A 13,084-nucleotide genomic window follows, 5' to 3' on the forward strand; every position below is an offset into this window, starting at 1 on the left:
CTGTCCATGGAGTTCTCCAAGCAAGGATACTGGAGTGGGTTGCCATTTCCTCCTCCAGGGGATCTTCCCGACACAGGGATCAGACCCACGTCTCTTATGTCTCCTGCATAGGCAGGTGGCTTCTTTACCACTAGCACCACCTGGGAAGAACGATAGGCTTTTATATGCCCTTAATATGTTTTTATATGTTTATAAAATAGAATGGTTTTTATCAGTTTAAAATAAGATATTTAACCATATAAATTCAAAATTACTGAGCTTGAAAATCTGTATATTTAAAGTAAAATTTTGCTTTTGAGGCTTTAATCATCTGGAGCCTGCAACTCTGCCATATGGTTGTCACCATTCAATATCATATATTCAATATGACATTTGAAAGCACTGTGTAAGCCAACTATACATCAGATATTTAGCTCATTTTTTCCATTTTAACAAAGTTTTTAGCTTTTCTGTAAAAGGTTAACATACAATTATATGAAAGTCATAGAATAATCCAGCTTTCTCTCTTCCCCCTTCCTGCCCTGCCCTCCAGTCTTGCTCTTCTCATCTCCATTCCCCAAGCTCTGTGTTCTCTCATTCTTTTGCTTGTATAGTTCCATCAGCCTGAAAGTCTAACCTCTCCCAACCCTCTATCACTTTCCTAAAATATGCCCCTCATTTTTCAATACTTGGTTCAAAGGCATTTCTCTAATGAGGCATTTCCTAACCATCCTCACTTCCCTTCCTTATCCTCTTTTCCTACCAGTTTGTGGTATTTATTCATTCATGCAATATACCTTAATTATCCATGCATTTCCAGCACCCATGCCTTGGCACAGCAGGCACTGAGAAAATGTTGAAACAAATAAGTGAAGACAATTTGAGAAACATATCTAGTCTTTTTAAATGAGATAAAAGGAATGCATTTTAAATTTGTATAAATGTGTTTGGAATTGAAAAACATTTTTCTATGGTAACTATTATATAGTGCTTGGATACAGGCCAGAGCTTAGACAAAACTTTGAAAGTGGCACAGTTTAATTTTATCCCTTCCCATTTCGGCCACTGCTCTTTTTCTCACGCTACCCTCCATATCCTTTCCCTACTTGGACTTGGAGTCCTCAAGCACGTATCAGAAATCCACAGAACTTGCTTTGTCATAAAGGGTGCCATGCTCCATATATGGATCCCATTCTGTTCCCTTCATCAAAGCTTCTTATAGTGCACCTCAGTTTAGCTATTGAGGTTAGAAACTCATTTAATTCACACAAATGTAGGAATACCAAAGCTATTGCCTAATATTCTTATCTCAAGTGTTTTAGTGTTAAAATTGGCACACTTGTCACTTTGAATGAATGTTTATGTTGTAGGATTTTAGGTTGGCTAAGACACTCATTGGAAAAGACTCTGATGCTAGGAGGGATTGAGGGCAGGAGGAGAAGGGGATGACAGAGGATGAGATGGCTGGATGGCATCACTGACTCGATGGACGTGAGTTTGAGTGAACTCCGGGAGTTGGTGATGGACAGGGAGGCCTGGCGTGCTGCAATTCATGGGGTCGCAAAGAGTCAGACATGACTGAGCGACTGAACTGAACTGAAGACAAGGGAATAAAAAAATCCAAGTAGTGACAAAAACAATGTGTGTGCATGCTCAGTCATGTCCTACTCTGCAACCCCATGGCGTGTAGCACACCAAGCTCTTCTGTCCATGGGATTCCCCACGTAAGAATACTGGAGTGGGTTGCCATTTCCTTCTCCAGGAGATCTTCTCTACCCAGGATTGAACCCATGCCTCCTGCAATTGGCAAGATCAGCAGGTAGATTCTTAACTACTGAGCCACCTAGGAAGCCCCCCAAAAGGTATTTTGGTGCAGGAAAAACTAGCCCTGTTGATTCAGCCAAGACTCCCTCCTCCAACTTTGACCCAGCCAGATAAAAAGGGCAGGACACCTTCTGCCCCTTTCTCTGGAGAAGGATTCACCACCTTCTGCCCCTTTCTCTGGAGAAGAAGGATTCAAACACTCAGCACCCGAATGATTGACATTTAGTAATTTCATAAACGGTTGTTGAATGAGAAAATAAGGCAGGAACTTAAAAGGCTTTTACATAGGAAGAAATTGATGTCCAGAGAGGTCAAGTCTCCAAGGTCACACAAATAAGTGACACATGTGAGACAAAAATTTAGCTCCAACTTCCACACACAAAGAACTTCAAAAAAAGAATTCCACACAAAAAAGAAATTAGTAAAGAACTTCTTTACTAGCTTTCCTCCATTGTGTTCAAATTAAATATCCTTTGACGGTATATTTCCTAGCGTTTTCACTTTACCTGCTAATTGCGTTCTTCTTCTACCCTTCCTTCTTTCTTCCTTATTCTCCCTTCTCTTCCAGCATGTATGATTTTCCCTGTTACAATTTATCAGTTTGGGTCATTAAGGAAAAAGAAAACCATCTGAAGTGAATCTGGTCCTTAACCTGCCACCCTTTCAGGAAGTTCAGGACCCTGAGTTGTCAGGTAGAGGACATGCCCCATGAAGAGCTTTCCTTTCATTTGAAGAGTTCGATCTGGCTCTAAAATTCTTCAGGTCTTCCAGCTAGATCTTATTGGGGAGACTACTCAGTCAAAAATGAATTTAAAGAGCACTTGAGGGTGAAGAAATACAAATATTCTGCCTTCGTGGAAGTTAAAAAAAAAAAAAAAAACCTGTTTATCATAGTAATGAATCACTGGGTGACTTTCCATTTTAGAAGTCTACCCATTTAGTCAATAGGTGCATTATGAAAAACTGGATACATTGCATCACTGTGAAGGACTTTAGACTGCGGTTTGCAAAAGCAGAATAAATTTTCTTGGAGTTGTACCGTTATGTACACACGCTCGCTCGCGCGCGCGCGCGCACATACACACACACACTCATTCACACGCCCATTGGCAGACACGGCCACACCTCACAGCCCTGGGGAAAGCCACAGACCTCAGTACAAGCTGAACCTGAACTAGAGGAACTTTCCGCCGGACTCGGGACAAACAGCCGCACCGACACCACTGTCTGCGAGCCGGAGCCCAGGCGAGCGCCGGCGGCCGCAGGTACTCCGGAGCGCCCGCGGCGGGGCCTGGGCGGTGCGGCGGCGGCTGCAGCGGGAGGGTCCCGGCGGCCGAGGCCGTGCCAGTGCGCGCGCGCCAGCCGCCTCCCCTCCGCCCCTCGCCGCCGGCCTCGGGCATCCGCGCCGGGTCGTCCCGCCGCCCGCCACGGTCCGGAACATGGCCGCGCGCCCCGCCGCCCCCCTGGCCTGGGCGCTGCTGCTCCTCTCCTGGGCTCTGATGCGCGGCGGCTGCCGGGCGCGCTTCGCCGCCGAGGCGGACTCCGAGGACGACGAAGAGGAGGCGGTGGTTTTCCCCGAGTCGCCCCTGCAGAGACCCACGGTGCTCGTGGTCGTCCTCGCGCGCAACGCTGCGCACACGCTGCCTCACTTCCTCGGCTGCCTGGAGCGCCTGGACTACCCCAAGAGCAGGATGGCCATCTGGTGAGCCGGCCGCGCCGGGCCGGGGGGTCGGGGGGCAGCTCAGGACGCGCGGGGGACATGGTGCGCACACCCCTCGCTGCCTGCCCGGGTCCTGGCCGGATCAGCGGTTGCGGTCGGGAAGGACGCGCGCGTCTGTGTGCGCCACGGGTGCTCCTGGGGATAAGCAGCCCGCACGGAGCTCCCCCGGGGACAGTACGAATGGGGTGACCTCGTGCCTCTCCCAGATAGGGCTGGGGAGACGCCGCGAAAGTGCTAGCTTCTCCGCCTTTGCACTCGCGAAGATTCCTTTTTTCCTCACCTCTCATTCTTCGTCCGGGAGTGAGGGAATAAAGGTGCCCGTCGTCGCCGCCAGCTCCTTGGGACGCGACGTGGTCCGTCACTGCGGCTGGCAACGGGGGACTCCGGAGTGGCTGGGGTGCGCCGCCCTGGCTTCCAGGTGCCAGGCTTTCATCTCAGAGGCTGGAAAAGTGGCTCCGGGTTCTCCCCGGGTGTGAGGGGAAAGGAGAGAGGGGGGTCAGGATCCAGAGATTAAGGCTAGGTGGAGCCCGCTGCGTTCTAACCACGCCACCACCGTGGATGCTCTCTCGTCTGAGCGCTCCAAGCTGTCCCGTCCCCGCATCCTGCCTGGGCCCAAAGCGGCCGCAGATGCAAACATCGCCGGGTGCCTTGGAGTACTGCGTCCTGGGGACTGAGCAGCCTCAGGAAGGCAAACAGCTAAGATTTGATGCTCTTAGAATAGAGACCCGGGCCTGGTCCCGGTGCTTGCTGCGGGGAGGGTCAGGGCATCAGTGGGGGTGGCTGCCCATCTCAACTTTAGAAATTGGTCCTGTCCCCACATCTTTGTATAAAAGCAGGTATCGGAGGGTGAGAATTTGGTGGCCAGGTGAGCCGCTCAGGGGCCTGTGGAGGAAGAGGTGGACCCTGACCAGAGGAGATAAGCCACCAGATACATGGACAAGAGGCCTTTGGTCTCCCGAGGAAGATAGAGCCCTGGTCACTGGGGAACGATTTCTGTCTTGTGTTGATGAAGGGAGCTGTCCACAGACGAGATATCCTTAAAGCCTTGGTGGGGCAGAAAGGGAGAAGAAAGGATAAAGCAGTAGCTGAAACTGGCAGCCTAAGGGTACCTGGTGGGCAAAGTGCAGAGGTGAGAAAGCAAACATGAGATATAGTACCTCACTGTGCTATACACTGCCTTACTATATACCCCGTTATACGTGCCGGCCGCCACGCAGGAGGGCATGTTATGTGGAAAGTGGGAACATTGGTGCAGCCAGGTTTTAAACCAGATGATTTTTTTTTAACCATTTCAGTACCAAAATAAAATTTTGCAAGTGTCAGTTCTCAGATGCTTTCTTCAAAAGAGATGCTTTACAGTATGGCCTGTCTTTATGCATTGTTTAATTTTGAAGAACATCCCAATAGTTACTAGGAAATGAGTGAGTGCAGAAGTGAGTATGAGGCACAGGTTTTGCTATCCAATGTACAGACATTACCCCTTTTATCATATAGTAAACTTGGCACAGTGGTAAAGAATCCACCTGGGAGTACAGGAGATGCAAGAGATGCAGGTTCAATCCCTGGGTTAGGAAGATCCCCTGGAGTAGGAATTGGCAACCCACTCTAGTATTCTTGCCTGGAAAATTCCACAAACAGAGGAGCCTGGAGGGCTGCAGTCTGTGGGGTTGGCGCAGGGTGTCAGACACAACTGAGTGACTGAGCACACACGCATGCAAACTTTTAAGAGATACCTGTGGCGGATTCATTTCAATATATGGCAAAACCAATACAATATTGTAAAGTTTAAAAATAAAATAAAAAAAAGAGAGATACTATGATTCTTATTTTACAACAAAGAAACTGAGACTTGGATCAGTTTAGTAACTCACTCACTGAATTAATAAATGATTAAAATGGGAATTTTAACCCTAGTTTGTTTCTAAAGACCACCTCCAAAAAGATAAAGGGAACACAACATAAGCAAAATGTATATAAACCTATAAGCTACATATTAAGAGACTTGTTTTGTTTGTTACTAGCTTGACCTTGGTTTGGGGCCAGTTGCTTGGGAGTCACAGATATGTTTCCTCATCAGTAAAATAAGGGAATTAGAATAAGTGATTTCAGAAATTTTTTCTGGCTCTTGAATTCCATAGATTGTATGATATGATCATAATCATTGAGCAGTGATTGTACATCCTCAGTTCCCTGGATGTTCCAGATTCTATGGATGTTGGTGTTCTCTTTAGATAAAGAGCATTCCAGTTCTGCATAGACCTTAGGGATCTCTTTTCCCTTACCCTTGTTCGTGGTTTATGGGACTGTACCTTTATGGTCAATGTTGGAAAGTTAAGGAAGAAACCCACAGCTTGGGTAAGGCCTTGGGCAACCCCTGCATTAGCCAGCCACTGAAGACTCTTCTTTGAGTTCTGGCTTAGAGTGTTGTATAATTTATTAAGTAAAAATAATAAAATGCCAGTTTTTAAGTAGTCCTTTACAGCTTTCAAAGTACCAGCTGTGTTATCTCCTTTGACGTTTGCTACCATTCTATGGAGAAATAAGATTATCTCCATTTCATAGAAGATATTGTGTCTAAAGTAACTAACTTAGTAAAGATTATATTGGCTTGTTAATTTCACAGATATTTAATAATAAGAGCTCACAGTTCTTCTAAGCACTTTACAATTCATTTTCTGGTTTCATTTCCACAATAACCCCATCAGGCATGTCTTATTATTATACCTTTTTACAGATGAGAAAACCGAGGGACAAAGAGGTTGTGCAAGCATGTAAGTTTGGGCTCCTAATCACCTGCTTTTGTGAGAACCAGGCATTACGCCCTGTTCAGGAGGGAAAAGGTTGAATAAGATGTGGCTCCTCATAGATAAGTATGGTTTGTTTTTTTTTAACTCGGCCGTGTAAGGTGATCTGAGTGGCATTTGTAGCTACTGGAAGGGTGACAAAAGAGTTCTAAATCAGATTAGGGCAGTCGTGTGGTCATGGAAGGTTGGTTTTTTTAGGATAGTTGACAGTTTGAGTTCAGTTTTGAAGGACAAATAGGAATCCACAAAACACCTGGGAAGGAAGAAGGGTTCCAGAAAAAGGCACTGGGACATTAACCAGAGCTTCCTGTCAGGGGAGATAAAGTGAGTGGCGGGTCTAAGTTTTGCAAATCTCCAAACCCATTGCATTGTACTCTGGAGCTGCTGACTTCACGACTAGCACTAGAAGATTATTTGACTGGGAAGGTGATGGGTTATAACCCTCCAGGAGAGGCAGTAACTCGGTTTAGGATGCTGCAGCTTTGAGGTGCTTCTACCACTTACTTACTCCAGTCCCACACTCTACTCAACATTCTGAGACGGCAAATTGACTAGTATCCACTCTGCAGAGCCAACACATGCTGATGTCAAAAATAGGCAGTGTCAAAAATGGCCAGAACTTTATAAAACAGAACCATGTTGAGTGTAGGGACGGGGTTGCCAGCTTCGATTTCATCTTATTTTAGTAACTCTATGCAGACTCACTCTTCTTCTGCTTACCGTTAACAATGGCGGGAGGAGTATCTGATGAGATTTCTTACCTGTATGAGTAATTAAGAGCCTGGTTCAATGATCACATTCAGATTTCCCAGTAGTGTGATGTTTTTCCCTCAGCTAAAGTTCTGGACCAGATCTGCACTGAGTACCAAAAAATTGACCTGAAAACCTCTTCAGAGGATGAGTGCAGTTATCTCAGCATCAAGTTTATTTGTATTCAACTGAGTTAAAGAAAGTTTATATTTTAGAGATACTTTGTACCAGCAAAAGGGAGAACTTGTCACATTATTTACCTGTCTGATCTCAAAACCCCACCAAACCGTTTTTGTTCAGCTATCACAATTGTGTGATAAGGAACTAAGATAATCCTTGTGTTCTAATTAAAACCTGTGCTGCTGAGATGAAGGGAACTGGTCGGCATTGTGACCTGCGGCATTGCACTTGAGTGGGTTCTCTTCTATTCAGTGGAGCCATGAATAGTGGCCTTAGCAGTACAGGGAAGGCTGACCTCATCCCCCCTGTCCCAAACCTATGATTAAGGGGGACAGTGCCCAGTAATATGATGATGAAAAATGGAGCTGGGCCCAAGGAAAGACATTGGACCCAAAAGATACATTAGCTTGTGTTTTGGAGAGCCTGCTGCTCCCTGTGGGAAGGCAGTTGGGATTCACAGTCTGTGCAGTCACAAGGCAGTGACCATCGTGTAATTACAGAACAATTTGGGCATTTCATTTGGTAGAGTTTTGAAAAGTAATATGTATGCTAACTTGGAAACCATCATATGGCTTTTAAATAAAGAGATGTTTCTGTTGACATGAACACTGACAGTGACAAACTCTACTTGTTCAGGGTGCTGAGCCTGATGTTTTCACAGTTTTATCTGTGCAGTGTTTGGGGATTAGCTTGGATTTATATCTACATTTTAATGCCCAACCAGTAGCATTTTGTTGAATGTTTAACTTGATATACAAATATAAGTGTGGTTTATAAAATGTTCCAAACTACTACTAATGCTAGTTTGCATCAGCAGAGAGAATGATGTCATATTTTATCATTACCATCTTGACATTAAGTGTTTTTGTTTTACTTCTAGATGGAAGTTTCAGCTCATGGCTGAAAACATATATGGTACTGGAGTCCACTTCTATCCATTATTTTATTTTCCCCACCTTACCCTTGCCTCCTCCCCTCTTTGTCCTCCAAGCCTGGTAGTTTAGTTTGGAGGGGAGAGTATGAAAATTAAAGTCAGATAGACTAGGGCTCAAATCTCCTGTATGCTCATGGGCGCATCAGTGCAGCTCTAAGCCTAGCTGCCTCATCTGGAAATGACTAATAATTATACATACCTCAAAGAGTTACTGGGCTTCCCTGGTGGCACTAGTGGTAAAGAACCCACCTGGTAATGCCAGAGATGCAGGCAACAAGTGTTCAGTCCCTGGGTTGGAAAGATCCCCTGGAGAAGGGAATGCCTACCCACTCCAGTATTCTTGCCTGGAGAATCCCATGGACGGAGGAACCTGGCTGGCTACTGTCCATAGGGTCACAAAGAGTCGGACTTGATTTAAGCAATTTAGCATGTTTGCAAAGAGTTATTGTAATAAGCAAATGAGATAATGTAATATAATTTTTTGCACATATGCTACTAAATAGATAGTAGTTGCTATTTCCTATATGTCTTTTCCTTTAGGTCTCATTGCCATTATATTTCTCTTCCTTTCTCTTTTCTTTAAAATTTTAAAATGAAAAACTTAAAGAAAAAAATATGTTCAAGCTCTATGTATTTCCTTCCTTACAACAAAAATTATCAGCATAATGGAAATGAACATTTATGGAAGGGCTGTTCTAAACCCTTTGGTATGATAACTGATTTACTCCTGACAGCAAGCCCAGGTGAGAAGTGTCATTACTGTCTTCACTTTAGGCAGGAGGAGACTGAGGCACAGAGAATTTAAAAAACTTGTCTGGGCTCACAAGACTAGTGCATGGTGGAGCCAGGATGCAATTCAGGCAGTTGATGTCTCAGACTGAGTACAGATGGTCTGTTTAAGATCAAGAAAGGACCAATTAGTTCTAGTTTTTGCTTCTGTCAGTTGACCCAACTTATAAAGATAAGAATGCCAGCGTTTCTTTCAAAGAAGAACGGCCCCTTCTGCTTGAGTGACACAAGGACTCAGTGGCTCCCTTCCGCTGTCTTGTTAATTTCATCAGTTAGCTTAGGCACTTTATAGTTACTAAACTCTGTTCTGTGTTGGTAGATTTTATAGGAATAGAACGAGACGAAATATATGTGTTGGACATAAATATACAAGTCACTTCCCAGGATCTCAGCTATTTAGCAACAGAACAATTTATCAAGGATTTTTAGTGACAAATGAATACGACAGCATTATTCATATGCATGGTGATGGCAGCATTTTTGGTAAGACGGAGGGTCAGCTTTTCAGCCTTTTTAATTAGTGGTCTTGGATTTGATTGACACATAAACTCAACTTTCTTCCAAATAGTTGGAGAAAACTATGAATCCTCCTCCCATCCTACAATTTCAAAACAGGATTGGACCTCAGAATTACATGTTTCCTTTGGGTAAAAACTGAAGTCACCTATCCTTTTGCTCGAGTTCAGACAAATTGCTTACAGAGTTAAAATGATGCCTAAATTGTCCTGGATCTGTTTTATTAGTTGACTTCCACAGGTGCAGAAACCAAAGCACAGGATAGTTAAGGGATGCTCCCCCAGTATATTATATAATGAATAAGTGTTGGGGTGCAATAACAGATTTCTAGATTTTTAAACCCTTTGTTGCTCAGTGGTTGAGTATTTTATAATGCTGAGTGGTTTATAACCAGTATTGCTCCTGGTTTAAAGGAGCATGCAGTTTTTCTAAGCAGAGTTTGGTTTCACGTATCTGTCTTCAACTCAGTTCTCCCTATGATTCTATTGCTGAGTTTCTTTGCGACTCCAGGTATATAAGCACGCTCCCTGTGTCCCTCTCCCTTGACTGTCTTGGTGGTCAGAGGAATGAACAATGAAAGCTTTGTAATCAGAAAGGCTATTGGTTGTGCCTCAGTCCTTTTCCCAGGACTTACACGTCCTCATGGGTCCTATGATTGTGAGGCACTATCTTCAAGTCTAAGACACACTATAGTAGGTCCATTATAAGGCTTATCTAGAGAGGATAGTAGAACTATTATAAGGCTCAGTTCTGCACATTTCTTCAAATCATGTAACAATATACAGTCGAGTTAAAGTTTGAGAGAAAATGATCAGCCCATAGCCCGGTTGTTAGTTCTATTCACCAGTTGCCATCTGAGGTTACCAGTTACCATGAAGAGGTTGCACTGTAAGTGTTTAAATCATGGCTATTATTCATCAGGACTTATAAAATGTGTATACTGTATATGTCTTGACATTTTTATTCTCAAAGGAGTGACTTGTTCATTTAATTGCATTCATGTTCTCAGCATATCAAATTGCTGATTTTTTTTTTAAGTTAAATCTGTTAGAGTCCTCATAGGTGGCTCAGATGGTAAAGAATCTGCCTGAAATGTGGGAGACCCGGGTTCAATCCCTGGGTTGAGAAGATCCCCTGGAGAAGGAAATGGCAATCCACTCCTGTATTCTTGCCTGGGGAATCCCACGGACAGAGGAGCCTGGTGGGCTACAGTCCACTGGATTGCAAGAATCGGACACATTTGAGCGACTAACACTTAATTTTTTCAAGCATTTTCTTTCCTGATTGTTTCTCTTTTATTTAACTTTTTAAATTTGTTTTTTATATTTTTATTTTTCTGGCTGCACCACATGGCGTGCAGGATCCTAGTTCCCTGACCAGGGTTCGAACCTGTGCCCCCTGCAGTGGAATTGCAGAGTCCTAACCACTGGACCACTGGAGAATCCCCCTGAAAATTGTACACAGCAACAACTGTGGGGCTGGCTAGCCCCTGTCCCCTGGACTTTGTCCAGGCAGTCATGTTGCCATCAGGCCCACGCTGTATGCACTTGCGATTGGCTCCTGCCGTCTGACTCTCGAATGTGGTTTGCCTGACCCCTGTAGGCAATTGGGGGGTGACCGCTGCTCTCTGCTCAGGCTTCTCAGGATCCCTAGGGCTCAAGTAGTGAGTGCTTTCTAGAGCCAGAAGGCTTGGCAAGCTGCCAGCGAGTGACCTAGCGGTGAAATGATCAGAATTGCATTACTTTTCCCTCGGCTCTCCATTCCCATGGTTGGAATGCTGTGTGTGAATGTTCATAAAGGTAAAAAAGCATCTCGTTATAGGTGGTAATTGAAAAGCCATGCAGAATATAAATAGGAGTGGCTGTAATTAATTCCCTGGAACTTGCTGCCATTCAGAGCCATGAAAACAGAGCATTTGTGGCCGGTGATATTAGCCAAGTCTCTTGCATGAATTAAACCTTAGATTTGGCTGGAGGGCATTTCTTTTCCTCTCTAGGAGCACTGTACAGAAATCCTGTCAGACTCAGACTTCCCATAATGGCTTCACGACATCCTGCCAAGGCTAAATTTATGATTTTATAACACATCTCATTTAAGTGAGGCAGTAATTGTAATTATTTTAGTTGTTTGTCAGGTTCAGCAAGCTGATGCCTCCCCCCTGACTTAACTGGGTTAGCTGATGAGATTTTGTTCCTCGGCAAACATAACGCAAAGTAATCTCCTTTGCCCCAACATTTTTGATTAATGTTTCAAAACCACTTAGAAGATGTACACTTCAAAAAATATAAATGATAGCATAAGTAATGATCCTAGGCTGCACACCCCTAAGAAGACGGCAGAAGGCTGTGGCCGGGGGTGGGGGGCAGGCTGCCCTGATGAAGCAGTCTCCTGAGTACTTAGTTTAAGGGATGAATGGGCTATGTTGGAAGCATTCTTCTCACCTCCTAGGTTGGATTATTTCAAAGTCTATTGAGGGACATATCAGGCTAGAGAGAGGAAGTTCCTTAAATGGAGTTTTCCCCATTTTGGCTGTTGCCATGATCTGAACATCTGTTCAGTTCAGTTCAGTTCAGTCACTCAGTCATGTCCGACTCTTTGCGACTCCATGAATCACAGCATGCCAGGCCTCCCTGTCCATCACCAACTCCCGGATGGACCACAAAGTTCATATGTTGAAACCCTAACCCCTAGAGATGACTGTGTTAGGCGGTAGGGATTTTTGGGGGGTGCTTCAGTTATGGGGGGTGAAGCAAGAATGGGATTAGTGCTGTCATACAGGGTCTCCAGAGAGCTCCCTCCTCTCTTCTACCACGTGAGGATACCACAGGAAGTCTACAGCCCTGAAGACGGCCTTCACCAGAACCCGACCATGCTGCCGTCCTCGTCTTGAACGTCCAGCTTCCAGAACTATGAGAAATAAATGTCTGTTGTATATGAGCTACCCAGTCTGTAGTATTTAGTTAGAGCAGCCCAGATAGACTAAGTTAGCTGTCAAGCCCAGGAAAACCATGGAGGTAGCCCAAAGTGCCTACATTTTAAACAGTAAAGAATAGAACTCTTACTGTCCAGTTGCTTTGCTTTCTGAGAGCAATTGTATACATTTTGGAGGTGGGGAGGGCAGTGAACCATGTCCAACTTTCCTGTTCTTACAGGGGAAGAAATGATTCTGTGAGAAAGAGGAATGTGTGGTTGTGTGTTGATTGACATTCTCCGTAAAAGTCATATTGGGTGAGAAATTGCCACTTTTCAGGGTCTTGGGAAAGGCAGGGTTTCCAGCAATTTCCAACACTGGAACTTAAATTTCTGGGCTCTCCGTGAGAAATATGGTCATGGACATTTGGAGCCATGGCGTTTCCAACACAGAGTCCCTTGCTGGACTGCTGGACTGCTTTTTCGTCTCTTGGTTTCCAGCCAGCCCCATAATTTGTCCAAGCTCCACACACCACAGTGATTATGGCTGAGACCCGCCAAGATAGTGGAAAGTTGCTGCCAAGTGGAATCAGGATTTTTCATGTCATCGCTGCACCACCAAACAGTAAGCTTATATGCAGTTCTTCCAGGGCTGCATTCCCTCTGCTGGAAGCAGGT

At 44.7% G+C, this 13,084-nt stretch overlaps 1 protein-coding gene across 2 annotated transcripts in view; it reads left to right on the forward strand.

Annotated features, from left to right (window-relative positions):
* The first annotated feature begins 2,875 nt into the window (after positions 1–2,875).
* COLGALT2 (collagen beta(1-O)galactosyltransferase 2) overlaps positions 2,876–13,084 on the forward strand; it is a 121,520-nt gene continuing 111,311 nt past the window's right edge. Inside the window, exon 1 of one of the 2 annotated variants that reach the window (XM_086343425.1) lies at positions 2,876–3,505. In XM_086343425.1, the coding sequence (XP_086199551.1) occupies positions 3,243–3,505 (263 nt within the window). In that variant the 5' untranslated portion in view covers positions 2,876–3,242. The remainder of the gene's footprint in view (positions 3,506–13,084) is intronic. The other variant, XM_086343426.1, reaches the window with a different exon arrangement.

The sequence above is a fragment of the Bos grunniens genome, chromosome 16 (genome assembly GCF_055505025.1).
Source record: "Bos grunniens cultivar Pamir isolate PY7600 chromosome 16, Bosgru_T2T1.0, whole genome shotgun sequence".
Taxonomy (NCBI): domain Eukaryota; kingdom Metazoa; phylum Chordata; class Mammalia; order Artiodactyla; family Bovidae; genus Bos; species Bos grunniens.